General features: G+C 43.4%; 2 protein-coding genes across 6 annotated transcripts in view; one reads left to right on the top strand and one right to left on the bottom strand.

The window, feature by feature from the left end:
* The window catches only part of LOC135196916 (tRNA-uridine aminocarboxypropyltransferase 1-like), a 173,250-nt gene that overhangs the window by 63,486 nt on the left and 90,346 nt on the right, over positions 1-19,418 (bottom strand). The gene's annotated exons all lie outside the window — the stretch shown is intronic.
* Positions 1-19,418, top strand: part of LOC135196915 (succinate-semialdehyde dehydrogenase, mitochondrial-like) — a 253,138-nt gene that overhangs the window by 195,040 nt on the left and 38,680 nt on the right. For all 3 annotated transcript variants that reach the window (XM_064223738.1, XM_064223737.1, XM_064223739.1), the window contains 2 exons: positions 13,016-13,132; positions 13,435-13,578. In XM_064223738.1, coding sequence (XP_064079808.1) covers positions 13,016-13,132; positions 13,435-13,578 — 261 coding nt within the window. The remainder of the gene's footprint in view (positions 1-13,015; positions 13,133-13,434; positions 13,579-19,418) is intronic.

Genomic DNA, 19,418 nt, shown 5'->3' with positions numbered 1-19,418 from the left:
CAACAATCATTAGAGAATTGTCTGTTAAAGCAAAGACGAACTACCCAACGAAAGAGCACAAACCAAGAAATAAGAATATCCCATTGTCTCCTAAAATAGTAATAAAACCAATGGAAGCAACAACCCAGAACATCAAAGAAACAGCTCAGGAACAAACCATAGACAAAAATAATTACGTGATGGGAGAAGAGATTACTCCATCACCAATAATAGGAGCAGCAAAAGCAAATGAAAAAAGAACACCACACAAAAACACATGTGGATGTAATAAATGTTTCATAGAATTATGCAACAAAAACAGAAATATAACAAAAGACAGTTTAACGAACACAATAAGAAATTTTATAAAATGTAGAAGTAGAGAGACTACTAGTTTGGACACTCACGGAAAAGGCTGTCTGTGCATTGGACATCTAATATCTTATAAAGAAAAACAAATAAATGTAGTAAATAAAATTTTAGAAAAAATGCAAATTGATGATCCACAAAAAGAAAATAGCACAATAACATAATATTTTCAACAATTATATTATACAATGGAACGTAAATGGCCTCCAGACCAGATTACATTTGGGAGAATTGCCACGATTACTTAAGGAATATGAACCTATGGTGTTATGTTTGCAGCATGTCAATAAAACAATAACAGCTATAGGTAAATATACCTTAGTATCTGCATCTAGAGAGGAAGAAGGAAATCTAGGTACTGCTATATATGTGCATAACAAAGTATGTTATGACAAAGTACTTATAAACTTTACTAACTTGCAAATATCAAGTATTAAAATACAAATAAAAAATGATAATTATGTGATTTATAATTTATACAATCAACCAAATAAAAACTATGACATTGATAAACTCAAAGATTTATTAAACAATACAAAGGAACCTACATTAATAGTAGGTGATTTTAATGCTCATAGCCCAATATGGGACTGTAATTGCACAAACTCAAATAAAGCAGGGAGTAAAATAGAAGATTTAATTGATTCAAACGACATTTGCTGTATAAATGATGATGAAATATCCACATATTTTTCAAGAACACATGGGACTTTATCCTCGGTGGACTTAACTCTATGTTCAACAAGCATAGTTGACAGATTGGATTGGAATACAGTTGATGACTTGCACACCAGTGATCATTTTCCAATACTAATTTCCTTATTGCATAATAGTCCTGAAAAACATGTTCCTCATTATAACATTTTTAAAGCAGATTGGGAACAATATAAAAAGCACACTAAAAATATCCCACCATTTGAATATTTCAAAGACCACAATGAAACTAATAAATTTGTAGTTGGTTTCATAAAAAATGCTGCAGATAAATCAATACCAAAGACCAAACCCCATCCAACAAAACACAAAGTTCCATGGTGGTCTGATAGACTAACAGAATTAATAAATACAAAACACTCGATAGGGAGACGATTAGATAATTTGAATAAAAAATTCACTAAAATAAATACAAAATTTCCAATATTAGAAGGAACTTTGCAAAAAATGACTATATTATTGCTAGAAATTGATACTTTAAAACCTGTATATAACAAAATATCTGCAAAATTTAAAAAGGAAGTAATTCAAGGAAGAATAATTTCTTGGAGGAAATACATATCAGATCTCTCAAATAATACTCCCATACAAAAAATATGGGAAAAATTCAGAAAAATAAATGGTACCCATGTTAAACCACCTAGACATGCGATATTAAAAGATGGGAAGAGAATACTTAATCCAAAAGAAATAAGCAATATAATAGGAGAAAACTTAGCAAATGTAAGTAGTGATAGAATTTGGATGAACACTTTCGCACAAAGAAAAATAGTATAGAATTAATAACAATAAATTTTGAAACAAGGGAAGATATATATTATAGTAGAAAATTTAATATGGAAGAATTGGAATATGCTCTCTCGAACAGCAATAAATCTGCTCCTGGAGGTGATAATATTCGTTTTGAGATGATATGCTACTTAGCACCTTTGGCAAAGTCATACTTATTACAATTTTATAATCATTTATGGCTTCGGAACTTATTTCCTGATGAATGGCGTGAAGCTATAATAATTCCTATCCCCAAACCTGGAAAGGATCCAAGCAATGTTAACAATTACAGACCAATATCTCTAACAAGTTGCTTATGTAAATTACTTGAAAAGATGGTGAATGCTCGACTAACATGGCACATTCGAGAATATAAAATTTTGACTCCTACTCAACTCGGGTCGCAATGTAACAGGTCTACATTAGATTCTCTCTCTTTTCTAGAAGACCATATACGCAGAGGATTTGAACGAAAACAGGTAACTGTAGCTGTCTTTTTTGGCATTGAAAAGACTTATGATACTACATGGAGGTATCCTATATTAAAAACTTTACAAAACAACAACATCCGTGGACATTTACCCAAGTTCATCCAAAACTTTCTGACAAAGCGCAGTTTTCAAGTGAGAATTGATGATACATTGCCCAGAACATTTCCACTTGAAAATGGTGTTCCACAGGGAAGTGTCCTTAGTGGCACACTATTTACACTAGCAATTAATGATATTAGTAAAACTTTACCTACTGGAATTAAAAGCAACCTTTATATGGATGATTTTGCCATCTATTATTCAGCATCTCGAATTAAACATGCAGAACGCATTATTAACAAAACTATAATAAAAATAGATGAATGGACATCATCTGTAGGATTTAAATTAGCCATACATAAGACACAAGCAATCGCTTTCTACAAAGATAGAAGAAAGATGAAAAATGAAGAAATGGATTTGAAAATCAGAAGTCATAATATACCAATTGGCCAAACTGCAAAATTCTTAGGATTAGTACTTGATACTCATTTAAACTGGAAAGCCCACATAGCATATGTGAAATCAAAATGCAAAAAAGCTTTAAATCTAATTAGAAAATTATCAAGTACTACATGGGGAGCAGATAGAAAAACCCTTACATTGCTATATAAAGCAACAGTACTATCTATCATTGATTATGGCAGTGAAATATACGGCTTGGCTTCAGACACAACACTGAAATTATTAGACTCGGTTCACAATGAAGGCCTTAGAATATGCTCAGGAGCCTTTAGATCATCACCAACCTCTTCTTTACAGGTTGAATGTGATGAACTACCTCTCTCTCTCCATAGAGAGTTAGTGACAATGAAGAGTGCCCTAAAGATTCAGTGTAGTGATTCCCAACAAAAAAACTATTTGAATTGCGTGATACATTTATTAACAATCATATACCACCTTTCCCAATAAGAGCTAGAAGACTGTTTGAGTCACTTAATATGAATTCACAACTACCTTCAATAGTAAAATTACCGCCTCCATGGAATACGAATAAGATAAAAATTTGTACTAACTTAAAATATTTATCAAAAAATTACTCGTTTACTCCAGAACACCATAGACAACATACAATAGAGCACATAAGCCGAAAAGGTCGTCATTACGCAGTATATACGGATGGATCCAAATCAGAATACGGAATGGGATATGCTGCAGTGTCCCAAGACAAAAAATACCAGTTCTCTCTTCCCAATGATGCTTCTGTATTTACAGCAGAGTTATGTGCAATAACATCGGCCATAGAAATAATCAAAGAACACCCCTTTAATAATTTTGTGATTTATAGCGACTCTAGAAGCGCTATAGAAGCCATTAAATGTTACAATCCCAGAAATAATATTGTGCAACAGATTAAGATTTTACTCCATAAATTATATAATAAGGGAAAAAATATTGAAATATGTTGGATCCCTGCCCATGTCGGAATAAAAGGAAACGAAGAAGCTGATAAAGCAGCCAAGGAAGCAGTCCACATGATGAGAACAAGTATAACCATCCCTATTAGTGACTATATAGCTCATTTAAAAACAACCATTGTAAATAAATGGCAAAATATATGGAGCAAAGAATCTGAAAGTAATAAACTAAAACAAATAAAACCTGATGTTAAGAAATGGAGCTCCTTATATCAGAGAGAGAGACACGCACAAGTAATCCTAACACGTCTACGTATAGGCCACACTCGTCTGACACATGGGCACTTGATGAGCAGCCCACGTGACCCTGCTCCAGAGTGCCCAGAGTGCAAGGTGTTGATAACTGTCGGACACGTGTTGTGTGAATGCCCAAGGTATGACCAGCAGAGGCTGTCAACCTTTGGAAATAAAAGAAGAAAAGAAATTTTGTCAGAATCTTTCACATTTTCAGTGGTTCCGGTTTTAACGTTTCTAAAGAACTCTGATTTAATTAATAAAATATAATAACGATACAAAAATCTTAGAGCAATTAATGAATTTTAAATAAAATTTTTAAGATTTAATTGACCTGTTATTAATTTTAATACACCTTTTTAATAAGTATGTATGGAAACGTGAGTAAATGTATTTATTGCGTGTTTGAGTTCCAGTATGAAAGTCTGTACCACTGTACGGTTTTTTAATTCATTGTTTATTATACTTCATGACCTATTTGGTCCCGGTTCCTGGCCTTTGGCCCGGACCTGGAATTTTATCTAATCCTTCGGGCCAGCCCTATGAGAGCTGAAAGTCAGCTCAGTGGTCTGGTTAAACTATTTTTATAATAATAATAATAATAAGCACATTGCCATACAAAGAGCACCTTTCATATATCACAGGTGAGCAGTAAAGCATCTTGAAAATTTGGGGAGAGGATTGGTGCTCAGTGATCTATGTTTTCTTGTGCATAAGACATGTACAACTAAGCCAGGATTTCCAATTGATGACAAGATGCTTAAAATGTGTGAGGCTAAGCCAGGACTTATAAGTGATGACAAGCCAGAATCAACAAGAGGACCAGCAGGCATTGAGCACAAAGTGTTTTATCACCTTAGGTATTGGTGCCAGGGTGTGTTAGCACCTCAGTTACAAGTAAAGCCAAATAACCTGAACATCATGACAAGTGAAGGCAAGTCAACTACCTCAGCAAGAAAGTATGAATTGGATCATTTGATGTATCCTCTAGTACGTTATAGTACATATTGTACTGCATAATTATTTTTTCTGGGCTCAGCCCGTGTTGCTACGTGAAATGTCCCTTTAGCACACATTTCTAAGGTAAAATATTGCTATAATACCAGAGAAAAAAGCTAATATGGAATTGCCAGAATATTCTGGCTCGCTCACCTTATTTTAAGGTGTCGGTATGGTTTCTGGGGCGAGTGAAACCACTACCAGAGGTCCTTTGCCATTTAGATTCATCCTTCTTCAAAATCCCTCAACTACAGAGGAGCCGACCTAAGGCCCACTCCTCGCTACTATTACGGCTAACGTCTCTGACGTCATTCCTCTCGATAGCACAATCCACACCGCCCGTATTTTTTCTGCTCTGTGTTGTGTTCGTTTTGGAATTCTCCTATTTTCATCATGCAACGTCAAGATTCTTCTGCATCCAAGTTAAGTACTGCTATTAATGTTTTACAACATTTACGGACTGCCCTGGGACCATTTAACCATTTTATTTAGGTTTTATGGACGGTGTTCCATGCGGCATTGTCCCCGAGCCGTGTGCGGCTCGCTCCCGCGTGTTCCATTGTTTCGTGCCCCATTCGGTCCTCTATACCGTTTGTGCTCGAAATTTCATAAGCAGTACATTATTATATTTACGATGATGCATTATTGATGTTTTATTTACGTTATTTTATCTCTACACAGGGGTTGTTTTCCAAGCTCATCCTAAGCTCGTAACCTACGCCGTTTCCTTCAGCTTAGAGTTCATGCATGCATGTTCATTTCAGTTGTCAGGTTACTCTGAGTTAGGCACATTTCGAAGGACTATGGTCCTTTTTTCTCATGTCCTAGAGCCACCCTGGTCACCCGCCACCCAGCATCGGTCCTCCCAGCTCTCTTCCCCCTCCTTGGGGGGAGATGCGCTTGCTCACGTTGTCTCAGACAACCGATCCGAGCACCCTCCCTTCCCTCCCCCCCACGCGGTGGGATACGGGAGATAGCTAGAGGACGCTCGGCGTCAGCTCGGCTCCATGCCGCTCTCCCCAGTAGAGTACCAGGGGGACCCCTGCTTGGCCGAGTCTCGGCTGGCCACCAGACTCAGCTGCGCTCGGCTCCCCTTAGCTCTCGGGCCGCGCTCTCCTACCCCTAGTCACCACCCTTCTGCTCCGGCGGATCAGGACCCCGGCACAGCCAGGTCCTACGGTCCGGTGACACCATGTTGGCTCCGGCCTCATGACAAGGATACGCTTTTGCATGCATGTTTACATTTATATTTAACACCCATTATCTTAGTTTAAGTTTGTGGAGACCCCACTACCCACCCGGGATTCCCCACTTACTTATTCTAGATTTAAGTTTTGACGGCGGGGTTGCCAACCCCACCACATATTATTGGTCCCCTCCTGCTCCTCACCTGCCGTTCCAACTACTCCTCGCTCTGGTGTAGGGATTAGGTGGTCTCCCTGATTCAGTGACTTTTTGCCCTCCGGCAACGCCAGAGATACAGATTCAAGCTGTTCTACCGATCCTGTCGGACGACTCACCACATTACACGGTCGAAGAGCAGGTAGAGACTAACCCTTGTTATCTTTTAACTCCGGAGCACTCCGGCGTTATGATATATCACATCACGGACTTAGTCCAGGATGTTAGTGATGATACTCGTGTCATTTCACTTACAGGTCACCCATTGTATGGAGTCGGGCTGTAACACCGTGCTGCAGGACCCCTGTGGGCACGAGGTCTGCCGGACCCACGCCACCTGTGCGATCCGGTTCAACAAGTCTCTGGTTTGGCACCACTCCTCCGGGGTGAGTAATGTTCCGAATACTACACTTTAATACAGTGATTTCAGTGACCAATATGATCTGTGATATATCAATCATCTTACATTATAATTTAATCTTTAAGTAACCTTAAGTGTTAATACTAACCCTCTCTTTCAGGGTGCCCAAGCGATCCGGGAGTTCGCCCTTTCCACCCTGAAGGCCTGGGTTGGTGGGTTTGGCCGCAATGTGACCAAGGGCCAACCCTACATTTTGTCGAAGGAGATGGCCACCCTCATCTTCCCCGGCGGGAAGAGTACCTCTTATGTGGACCCGGCGGTGGCGGCTCCCTTGATTACTACCATCCAGGACAAGTGGCGCTAACCTCATAGGAACCGACAACACAGGAGGTCGTACAAGAAGTAGCCGCACTGGACCTGGACCTCGAGCCCATGACAGTGGAGGGCACAGGTAAGGATGTAAGTGAGGCAGGTTTGTTAGGGGCTCAAGGGCTTTCCTTGAGCCCATCTAGAGCTTCTTCCCCTACTACGTCTACTTCTTTCCAGGGATTCACCGGGGGTATTCAGTCGGTCAGACCGAAGTCCGCCCTGGTGATCCCTAAAGTCAAAGGTAAGCGTGACTTTAAATCGCTTCAGAAGTTGCTGTCGAAGAAGTCAGATTCTAGCCTTGCCCATAAGTCTTCGGCTTACCATCCCGGAGTGGACAAGGCTAAAATGGCTTCTTACTCAAAGGGTTCCAAGTCCAAGTTTTATAAGGACAAGGCTCAGCTCTTCTCCTCCGACCCTGAGCCTTCGACCTCCAAGGGAACCAGACCTAGGACTCCTAAGGAGAAGGTAGACCTTCCCCTTTCGACCCAGACACCTTCTCTGCTAATATCTCCGCCAATATTATGCAGCAGATGGGCAGTTTGGTCGGGAACTTGGTGCAAACCAAGTTCCAAGAGATGTTTGTGCAACTTTCATCTTCTTTAGAGGAGTCAGGGCAGTCTATCCGAGCTATCTCAGATAGACTAGTTACTCAGGAGAACCTTATCGCTGGGCTCCGAGAGAACTCGGCAGCAGGACTTCCACAGCCCGGCATGGTAGCTCAAGTCATGCAGGACTCGTCTACCCTTCCCATGTTTACAGCAAGCAACCCCTGGAGAATTGCTTCCCACGCTCCCTACATAGACGGCATGCTAACGATTGAGGGCTGTGGAACTCGAAGGATTGAGGACTTCGAGTTTCATCCGCAAGGATTGCAGCCCCCTTTCATTGGCTATGCCCACCTTACAGAAGCGGCTATGAGAAGGGAAGACAAGGTCCCGAAGGAGACTGTAATTCTCTCTCGGGATCACGCACAACGTGAATGGCTACGTAACCTAGAGGAGTGGCAATGTACCAACACCAAGGTTACAGCCTTCAAGAGTGCTTTCACGATCTTCACTGTGGACGAGGAGACTCCCATCCCGTTCACATTGAAGGTAGCGGAACTCACTCTGCAAGCCGCAATGAAGGACGAACCAATGCCACAACTCCGGGAGACGGAACCAACATCCCTCCTGCTCCCCGGAACGGACGATCTCTGGGTAGATCTTCCGGCCACCTTTTTGGTGGGCAAACTGAAACCAGACTGCGCCATCTCTCAGTTCAGCGAGAGATTACCCAGGCTGTCAGACAACCTCATCCAGGCTGAGTTCGACGCCAGGATGAGGCTGTGCAGATCCCTCAATTCCCTAGTAATGACGGAAGTATCGGCTCTAATCTACGGAGAAGAGCCGCTATTCAAAATCATTGCAAAGTCACTATTGTACTCGATGCAATGTGACTTGTATGATTTTGTCATAGCTAGGCGAAATTGTAGGAAGCATGTACTGGTGGAGGCCACTATCCGACATGAGCCTAACAAGCTCTTAGCCTCATCCATTTGGGGCACTGACCTCTTCCCAGCCTCTGTAGTGAACGAAGTTCACTGCGAGGCAGTCAGGTTCAATCAGAGCCTAAGGGTTCACTGGGGTTTGGTCAGCAAACGAAAATCGGAGTCGGCCGCATCAAACCCAAAATCAAAGAAGCCGCCTAGGAAATTCCAGCCTTTCCAGGCTTCCCAACAGCAGACTGTAGTACAGGCGGTTCCAGTATCACAAGTACCGCAACCATCCACTTCCAAGGCGCAACCACAACAACAGTTTGTGCTGCTAACGCAACCGCCTCAACAGGCACAGGCTCCGACCTCCTACGCTGTCTCCCCTGCTTTCAACCCAATCTTCGAAGGTCAGTCCTTTCAGCCCTTCAACAGGTTTGGCAGGGGTAGCAGGGCAAGAGGCGCCTTCCGCCAACGGGGCAGTGGAAGAGCCTTTAACCGAGGTAAGGGTTCCCGGGGAGGACGTGGGGCACGCCCTTCCTCGAACCAGTAAGAATCCTCAGGTAGGAGGGAGACTGTTCCTCTTTCGTCACCGATGGAGGTTCAGCAAATGGGCCCAAAGTATTGTGTCCAAAGGTCTGGGGTGGAGCTGGCTCAAAGGTCTTCCTCCATCCAAAACCTTTCATCAGCAACCAACAGCGGAATTGATAGAATACTCTCAAGAACTCCTTCAAAAAGGAGTAGTGTCAAGAGTCAAGCATTTAAAATTTCAAGGTCGCTTGTTCAGAGTGCCAAAGAAAGGCTCAAACAAACAAAGAATAATTCTAGACTTGTCCCGTCTAAACTTATTCATTCATTGCGACAAGTTCCAAATGCTGACCATTTCGCAGGTGCGGACCTTACTTCCCCGTGGGGCCGTCACCACCTCTATAGATCTTACAGACGCATACTATCATGTTCCAGTAGCAAGACACTTCCGCCCGTTCCTAGGCTTCAGGCTAGGAAACCAGGCATTCTCCTTCAAAGTAATGCCATTCGGGCTCAATGTAGCGCCCAGGATGTTTACAAAACTGGCGGAGACAGTCGTTCAAGAACTTGAGGTCTCAAGGAATAATGCTAGTAGCTTATCTGGACGATTGGCTCATTTGGGCCACAAGCATCGAAGAATGCCACAAAGCAACGGTCAAAGTGATCCAGTTTCTGGAACACCTGAGGTTCCAGATAAACAAGACCAAGTCCCGGCTAACACCGGAGTCTTGCTTTCAGTGGTTAGGCATTCAATGGGACTTGAAATCTCACACTATCAATTCCGCCGTTGAAGAGAAGAGAAATAGCCAAGGCAACCAGACAATTTCTCAAGTGCAAGCAGACGTCCCGGAGGATCCAAGAAAGAATCTTAGGCTCTCTCCAGTTTGCTTCAGTAACGGATGTTCTTCTAAAAGCCAAACTGAAAGACATAAACCGCGTTTGGTGCTCAAGAGCAAACAACAGATCCCGAGACAAGCTAGCCACTATCCCGGCGATCTTACGAAAGAGACTCCGCCCCTGGACGGAGATCAAGAATTTGTCAAAGACAATTCCCCTCCAATTCCCTCCGCCGGCACTAGTGATCCACACAGATGCGTCACTAAGCGGCTGGGGAGGATACTCACAGTACAAAAAGGTACAGGTCCCTACCATTCCGCCAGCTTCATATCAATGTACTGGAAGCTATGGCAGTGTTCCTCACCCTGAAAAAGCTTCATCCAGCCAAGAAATCTCATATCAAACTGGTGCTGGACAGTGCAGTTGTAGTACACTGCATCAACGGGAGGCTCCAAGTCGAGCCATGTGAACCATGTCATGATAGCCATATTTTCACTGGCAACCAAGAAAAAATGGCACCTGTCCGCCACCCATTTAGCGGGGGTAAGGAACGTAGTAGCGGACGCGCTATCACGTTCAGTCCCACTGAAGTCAGAGTGGTCCCTGGACAGGCAGTCATTCAGTTGGGTCAGCCAACAAGTCCCAGGGCTTCAGGTAGATCTCTTCGCCACAGAGTCGAATCACAAACTCCCTTGTTACGTGGCCCACAACCTGGACCCTCTGGCTTATGCCACGGACGCCATGGCTATAGATTGGAATGATTGGAAGAAGATTTACATCTTTCTTCCAGTGAATCTTCTCTTGAAGGTTCTGAACAAGCTCAGGACGTTCAGGGGACACATTGCTCTAATAGCCCCCAATTGGCCCAAGAGCAACTGGTTCCCACTTCTACTGGAATTGGGACTCCGACCTCAACGGATCCCCAATCCCAGACTATCACAACTAGTACAAACGAGGACTGTGTTCGCTTCCTCAGGAATTCAGAAAGCCCTAACTTTATGGACTTCATGAAGTTTGTGGCACAAAGAGATGCCAATATCAACCCTAAGAATATCTTATTCTTAGAATCTGATAAACGGGAATCGACCCTACGGCAGTATGACTCAGCAGTTAAAAAACTAGCTACACTCCTGAGGAATTCTGATACACAAACCATGACAACCAATCTGGCCATATCCTTTTTCAGGACACTGTTTGAGAAAGGTTTAGCAGCTAGTACTATTACTACTACTAAATCTGCACTCAAGAAAATCTTCGTTTGGATTCAAAATAGATCTGACAGACACTTATTTTTCATCTATCCCTAAGGCATGTGCTTGACTCAGACCATCAGAGAGGCCCAAGTCTGTGTCATGGTTCTTGAATGATGTCCTCAAATTAGCCTCGGACACTAATAATGACTCATGTGACTTTTTACCCCTCCTGAGGAAAACATTATTCCTTTTAAGTCTGGCCTCAGGAGCCAGGGTATCTGAACTGTCGGCTCTATCTAGAGAGACTGGTCATATAGAGTTTCTCCCTTCAGGAGAAGTGCTACTTTCTCCAGATCGTCAATTTCTAGCTAAGAATGAGGACCCACTGGATAGGTGGGCCCCATGGAAAATTCTCCCACTTCCACAGGACCCGTCCTTATGTCCAGTTACTACCCTAAGAGCATACTTAAATAGAACTGACCTAAGATCTTCAGGCCTTCTATTTATGAGGGAAAAGGGAGGCACCATTTCCTTAAAAGGAATCAGGCAACAAATCTTATATTTTATTAAGCAAGCCAACCCAGAGTCCTTCCCTCGGGTACATGATATTAGGGCAGTAGCTACCTCTATCAATTACTTTCAACATATGAATTTTGATGATCTGAAGAAGTACACAGGCTGGAAATCTCTGACAGTACTTAAACACATTATCTTACAGCAGTGGCAGTGGGAAACACAGTTTCTCCTGACACTGCTTGAGTAGTAGTAAGTAGTTTAACTTAGATCTCTCCTTTCTACCTGCCTCACTGACATTCTTGCCGTGGCTCAGCCACCATGTAGCCTTATTGTACCTTGGATGCCACATGTTGTATATATTGTGATGTTTCCTCTTGTTTTGTTCTTAGGATTAGTCACAGTTTAAGTTAACATTCCTGTTTACTGTTAAGTATGAATCATTTTATATTATCTTTACTGTTAAGGTTTCAATTGCCCTTTGTTACTCAACTTGTAACCTTATCCTTAGATTATAGCAATTAACCTTAATTGTTTTTGATTATCCTACATATTCCTTGTGTACTTCCTTATTCCAAGCTCTGGTACTATTTCACGTAGCGACACGGGCTGAGCCCAGAAAAGGGATTTTGACGAAGGAAAAATCTATTTCTGGGCAAAGGCCCATGTTGCCCAGTGAAATCCCACCCTTCTGTTATACCCCCCCCCCCCCCCCCCCTTGGCCCAAGCTTGGGTGCTATCTGCAGTTGAGGGATTTTGAAGAAGGATGAATCTAAATGGCAAAGGACCTCTGGTAGTGGTTTCACTCGCCCCAGAAACCATACCGACACCTTAAAATAAGGTGAGCGAGCCAGAATATTCTGGCAATTCCATATTAGCTTTTTTCTCTGGTATTATAGCAATATTTTACCTTAGAAATGTGTGCTAAAGGGACATTTCATGTAGCGACACGGGCTGAGCCCAGAAATAGATTTTTCCTTCGTCAAAGTCCCTTAATGATGCTTCCATAGAATGAATTGCTCTTGTATATTGCCATTACTATACCAGCTTTAGAGACGTAGGTAGTTTTAAATTCATTTAGTTTTTTAAAGGATCATGAACAAACAAAAGTACAGTATGTATCTGTTGATTTTATATCCTGATTAATGTATGTTTATGGTTTTTAACTAGAAAAAAAAAACATTTTTTTAAACTAGCTTTAATTTTTTGTCATAAAAATTAAATCTTAACGTTACAGCAAAATTTTATTTATCTTTATTTTTCAATTAAAAGTTGCATCATATAAAAAAAGCTCTTAAGTTGACTCTAACAGACTTTCTTTTTTTCAGTGGAATTTTCCCATTGGTATGATTGGACGTAAGGTAGCCGCTGCATTAGCAGCAGGCTGCACTTGCATCCTTAAACCAGCTGAGGACACTCCCCTGACAGCACTCGCTCTTGCAAAGGTAGTTTTTGTCAAATATTGATAATTAATGAACAGCATACTGTCATGTAAATCTACATATGAGTATTATCCCAACAAATTTGTAATTATTCTTTGTTAGTAGCCTGAGAATACATACTACATATTTCCCATGGGATAGTTTTTTTTATATTTGCTGTGATATTTCATTGACAGTATTTTCTTGATTGCTTAAGTAAATGTATATTAGAATTATTTACTGATCTGTTATGAAGGCAGTTTTTACTGAAAGAGAAATACATACAGCTTTAATCTTTTTCCATCCCAACCTGGTGTTGTGCTCAGATATGCCAAGATGCTGGTGTCCCATCAGGTGTTGTGAATGTGATTCCTTGTTCTCGAAATAGAGTACAAGAGATTGGAGGCATTCTCTGTCATTCACCCAAAGTTAAAGCTCTTTCATTTACAGGATCCACAGTAGTTGGACAGGTAAGCCTTAAAAACAGGTTTTGATGTAGGAAAAACCTATTTTTGGTATAGTCGCTGTTGAGTCCTCAAAGGAGTTACCCTCCCTGGTGTGTGCCAGCGCCCCAAGGCGATCAGACTAATATCAGAGAAATATCTTTTAGCCGGGTGTTATGCCATAATGATAAACACTATGACAAGTGATAGAGTATAATGGACTCAAAAGACAAGATGGCATTTTTTCTTGTCTACAGCGAAAGCTGTACCCAGTTTTCCTACGAAAAACCATGGGATTTGGGTAAAGGTATATCCTGCATTGACCAACAGAGTAAGGATTTTTGGTCTTTTGGCCGGCCCAAACATAAAACAAGATGGCAGATGTGCATGCGCAGTACGTAGTCACTTCTACAGGTTTTGACGTAGGAAAACTGGGTATGTACAGCTTTCTCTGAAGACGAGAAAAAATGCCTTCTTGTCTTTTGAGTCCATTATACTCTATCACTTGTCATAGTGTTTATCATTATGGCATAATACCTGGCTAAAAGGTATTTCTCTGATATTAGTCTGATCACCTTGGGGTGCTGGCGCACACCAGGTAGGGTAACTCCTTTTGAGGATGAAACAGTGACTACACTATCAAAAAGCTAAATATACTATTGTAATTTCATTATTTTCCAAAAAAAATCTTTTGGAAGAAAACTTGAATACCCATACCCTCAACAGATTACCATTTTATATATGTAACTTGCCAAGTAATTACATAGCTAAAAGTTTCTAGTATCAGCAGCTAAAAATATCTGAAATTCGTGGTAGAGATTCTTTTGTTTTGGTGTAGGTAACTAGTCCCTCCCACTTTTAGGGAAAGGGAGAAACAACTGAGCAGGGAAAACCAATTTGTTTCTGCCTGCTTATGACAATGGTTGTAAGCAGCAGCAGCTTTTGAAATGCCTTCTTCATTGATTTTGGGGATTATCTTGAAATTGGTGATGTATTTTTGCTTCGGTAGCCTTTCAGCAATTTAGATATTTAATATTGATAACCGATAACGACTTTATAACCTGATTGTGACTATTCATAACCAAAACTTTGCTTTTTGACTTGTCATTGAAGTATGTCAGACACAAGTTAGACGAGTATTCACTATTTCAGTACAGGCTGCAATGCTAGACTAACATCAGCAAAGTATGATTATCACATTAAGTACATCTTGCAGGGTCAAGTGTGTTCAGCTAGTTTGTCTTGTACTGAGTGCATGGATTGGGGACCTAAGACATGGAAAGTTTTAAATTATCTGAATGAAATGGGACATGACAAGGAAAACCCTCTTCTTAGTGGCTCTGGTGACAGCCAAAAAAGTCAGTGAAATACAAGCCATGGACAAAAGGATCAAATTTTCTGGAAGTGATACAATCTGCTCACTTACTTTTAGGATTTCTCGCTAAGAACGACAATGCTGCTAAACCATGGTATCGATCCTTCAGGATTAAAAGTGTGACAGAAATTCAAGGATCGGAAGACAAGGAGAGGGTTCTGTGCACAGTAAGAGCATTTTAAGTTTTATCTTGACAGAACTAAAGTAGTTAGAGGACCTCTAGTAACCTCCGGACTTGGGTCAAGGACCCATTACATCCTCTTACTAGAAATGCTTTGTCCTTCTTCCTGAGGGATGTCATTCGAGAGAAACACTTGCAAGTGAGAGAAGAAGACTGTTAGCTATTGAAAGTAAGAGCTCATGAAGTCAGGTCCGTAGCTACTTTATTAGCTTTCAAATACAATCTTATCTCTTGCCTCCATTCTGGAAGTGACTTCCTGGAGATGCGAGTCAGTATTTGCAACGATTATCTCCAGGATGTGGAGACAAAGTTTAGAGTTTTGTACATGAACTTCCCTGTCAGATATATACTTAGCTATAGTCTCCGATGTTCCCGACAGAATTTCAAATTCGCGGCACACTTGACAGGTAGGTCAGGTGGTCTACCTTACCCGCCGCTGGGTGGCGGGTGTACGAACCAATCCCCCTTGCTTGTCAGATTTTTCTCTGTCGCGGGAACGATAACAACTGTTGTCGGTTCCTCTCGATAGTTTTTCGATTCTCGCTTGCCTGGAGTTAATTTGGACTTCTTTTGGTGACGTATTCGCTCTGTTTGGCTTGGCATATGCTAATTGTGGACCGTTTTGATTTTGATTTTGATTTTCTTTAACAATGTCTGACCTAGATTCAGTAGCTAAAACTTCTGTTTTGTTTAGGGTTTGTGTGATTGAAGGATGTAAGGTGAGGTTACCGAAAGCTTCGGTTGACCCTCACACGGTTTACATGAAATGCAGGGGGAATGAATGTTCTTTTGCTAACCCTTGTAGTGAATGTAAGGTGTTGAATGAAGAAGAATATAAGGATCTCTCTTCTTATGTTAGGAAGTTGGAACGTGATAGAGTACGTAAGGCTTCCTCTAGAAGTTCTAGTAGGTCTAGAATGAGTGAGTTGGATGTGGATCCTAATACTAATGTAGAAGTAGAACCTTCTCTCCAAGTTGCAGCCCCTGCTCCCCGCACCGAAGGCGGCGGCTTTAAGAGCCACGATTCTATCTATGGATCAGAAGATTCGTCAGTTGGAAGGTAAGGAGAGTGTTAGTGATCAGTGCAGTGTCCCCAGTGTTGTGGAGGGTGCGTCTGACCGGCTCCTTAGTGCCTCTAGGCCTAGACCTCTTCCAGACTCCCAGTTCCAGTGGAGTAGGAAAGTCGAAAGCCGCAAGAGGGCTAGGGAGAACCCCCACCGGTCAGGCGTCCCCTCGGCAGATCCTCAAGTACACTCCCAGGCTGCCTCGGATCGGTACAAGAAGGAGCTCCTACGCCAATGCTTCTCCTCTTCGTCGTCTCCCTCTCCGAAGAGAGGTTGGAACTCCCCGGATGCGTCGCGCCCATTGAAGAGGGCTTGGAAGGCTCCCTGCAGTCCTTTGGCTTCTAGTCCGGAGGTTTTCCCGGAAGAATTGTTGTTGGAGGCGAAGAAACCCAAGAGATCCTGCGATCGTTCTTCTTCTCACGCCCCTTGTTCTGCGCCTGGTTCCGAGGAAGAAGAGCAAGATTCTCCTACTAGAGTACTTGCGGGACTTCAAGCTCAGATCACGGCGCTGACAGACTCTCTAGCCTTTAGATCGATTAGGAAGAAAGACGTTTCTCTTCCGATCAAGAGATCTAGGCGCTGCTCTTCAGAGGATCGTTCTCCTCTTTTTAGACGGTCTCCTTCATATGGGAAGTTTTCGTATGAAGGTAGGGGCTCACATGAGCGCCCCCGCTCTCCTGGCTCTCTTTCGGCTTCAAGGCGCCAGACATCGGTCGTACGCTCTATGGAGAAAGAAGTTTTTTCTCCAGATTGGATTCCCGCTTCCGGTAAGCGCTCTGCGCCTGCACATCACGCTATTTCTTCGACTCTCTCGCGTGGGTCTTCTCCTCAGCAGCCTCAAGAACCTAGAAGGCGCCCTTCTACAAGTAGGCGTTTTTCTTCCGGATGTCGCTCTCCTCGAGTTTCGGATCGTGCTTTGAGTAGACGTTTTTCTCCTGATTGTGACTTCTCTCCCTACAGACGTCAAGAGTCTGGTAGGAGCCGTGCGCCTGATAGGCGTCCAGCTGTTAGCCGCTCCCCGCAAGGCAGGCGCCAAGAGCCTACTGCACGTCGATCTCCTAGTAGGCGCTCGTCTCTTTTAAGGCGTCCTACTCCTGATTATTCTCCTCGGGGTAGACAACAAGAGTCTTTCAAGCGCCCTTCTCCGTGTAGGCGCTCTCCCTCTTCTAGACGCACTACTCCTGACCGTTCGTCTCTTGGTAGGCACCAAGAACCTCGCAAGCGCCCTTCTCCAGATAGGCGCTCGTTAGCTTTGAAGCGCCCTTCTCCTGATTGTTATCCACTTGTCAGAGGTCAAGAGTCTCGCAAGCAGCCTTCTCCTAGTAGGCGCATTTCTCCTTCCAGTCGAACTTCCGTTGATCGTACTCAACTGGACAAGAATAGAGAGCCGCGCAAGCGCTCTGCTCCCGATAGGCGCTCTTCTCCTGGCAGCCGCTCGCCTCAGGATAGGCGCACAGAGTCTGGTAGGCGCTCGCCTCCTCGTAAGCGCCCTGTGGATGTATCCAGGTCTTCTCGGGGTAGGAGCCCTACCTCTCCTTCAGCTGAGATTCCGTCTACCTCGAAGAGGGAGTCTCATTGTAGACAATCCAGATCTTCTCATCGTTCTCCGGTGGATTTGAGCTCTTCTTCGAGAGGGCGCTCTCCAACCTCTCGCTCAGCTCCTACTAGGACCCCTTCGTCACCTAAGGATCTTTCGCGCTCTCCTCGACAAGACGTCCTAGACGGTTCTGATGAGGAACCAAACACTTCTGCTGCTGTGTCTTCTTACAAGAAGCTTACAGAGCTGCTCTTGCAAGTATTTGGGGATTCCCTTACTCCTACGGCTCCTTCTTCTCCTCACTCACTTTTTTCAACGGCGAAGATAGCGAAGAGTTCTTTTTGTGTGAGGATGAAGCCGACCCTTTCGATGAAGAAGGCTCTGAGGAGTTTTGGTTCATGGATGGCTTCCAAAGAAGAAGCGGGGAAAACGATGTTCGCTTTCCCTCCTTCGAAGTTATCAGGACGCGCTGGTTTCTGGTACGAAACAGGAGAGTCCTTGGGATTGGGACTACCGTCTTCGGCTGATTCTGATTTTTCGGCGCTGGTAGATTCCACGAGGAGAGCTGCCTTTAACTCTGCAAAGACAACTTGGGCAACGGTGGGCGCCAGACTCTTAGGATTTGCGGAAGTCTGGGCCCAGAAAGGTGCGATCCTTGGACCCTTTCAATTTTGAGGAGAGGTTACCTCATCCCTTTCGTCGCAAGACCTCCCTTGACGACCACCCCAAGGGAGTTGACGGCCAGGTACAGAGACCCCATCATGAATCAAGCTCTCCATCTAGCAGTAGAACAGATGCTGGAGAAGGAGGCTATTAAACTAGTGACAGACCATCGTTCATCAGGCTTCTACAACTGCCTTTTCCCAGTTCCGAAGTCCTCAGGGGGATGGAGACCGGTGTTGGATGTAAGCGCCCTGAACTTCTTCGTAGAAAAGAAGAAGTTCACGATGGAAACACCTTCATCAGTGCTGGCAGCACTTCGTCCAGGGGACTGGATGGTTTCCTTGGATTTGCAGGACGCTTACTTCCACGTACCGATCCATCCTTCCTCGAGGAAGTTTCTCAGATTCATGATGGGGGGGAAAATTTTTCAGTTCAGGGCTCTGTGTTTCGGCCTCTCGACGGCCCCTCAAGTGTTCACGGGGATCTTGAGAAACGTAGCTCAATGGCTTCATTTGAAAGGGGTGAGGATATCCATGTACCTCGACGATTGGCTGATAAGGGCCAATTCAGAAGATCGTTGTTTGAAGGACTTGCAAGTAACAGTAGAATTGACGAAGGCGTTGGGACTTCTCGTCAATTTCAAGAAGTCGTCGCTAATTCCCGAACAAGAGTGTGTGTATCTCGGGATACAGATGAACTCTCTGAGTTTTCAGGCTTTTCCCTCTCAGGAAAGGATAGCCCGAGGATTCGAGAGAGTAACAACCTTCTTAGGGAAAGAAGTATGCACAGCGAGGGAGTGGATGAGTCTGCTGGGGACGCTCTCCTCGCTGGAGCAATTCGTTTCCCTAGGAAGGTTGCACCTGAGACTGCTCCAATTCTTTCTGCATCGGAATTGGAGTTGTCGTTCTCAGGATTTGACGTTCTCCCTGTCGTTATCCCAGGAAGTCAAGAAACATCTCATATGGTGGACAGATCCCAACCTCTTTACGAAGGGACTGTCTCTTCAATCCCAGACCCCCAACCTAGTGTTGTTCTCCGACGCGTCGG

This window comes from Macrobrachium nipponense, chromosome 18 (genome assembly GCF_015104395.2).
Source record: "Macrobrachium nipponense isolate FS-2020 chromosome 18, ASM1510439v2, whole genome shotgun sequence".
NCBI classification, from domain to species: Eukaryota; Metazoa; Arthropoda; class Malacostraca; order Decapoda; family Palaemonidae; genus Macrobrachium; species Macrobrachium nipponense.
This window is presented reverse-complemented; position numbering and strand designations above follow the sequence as displayed.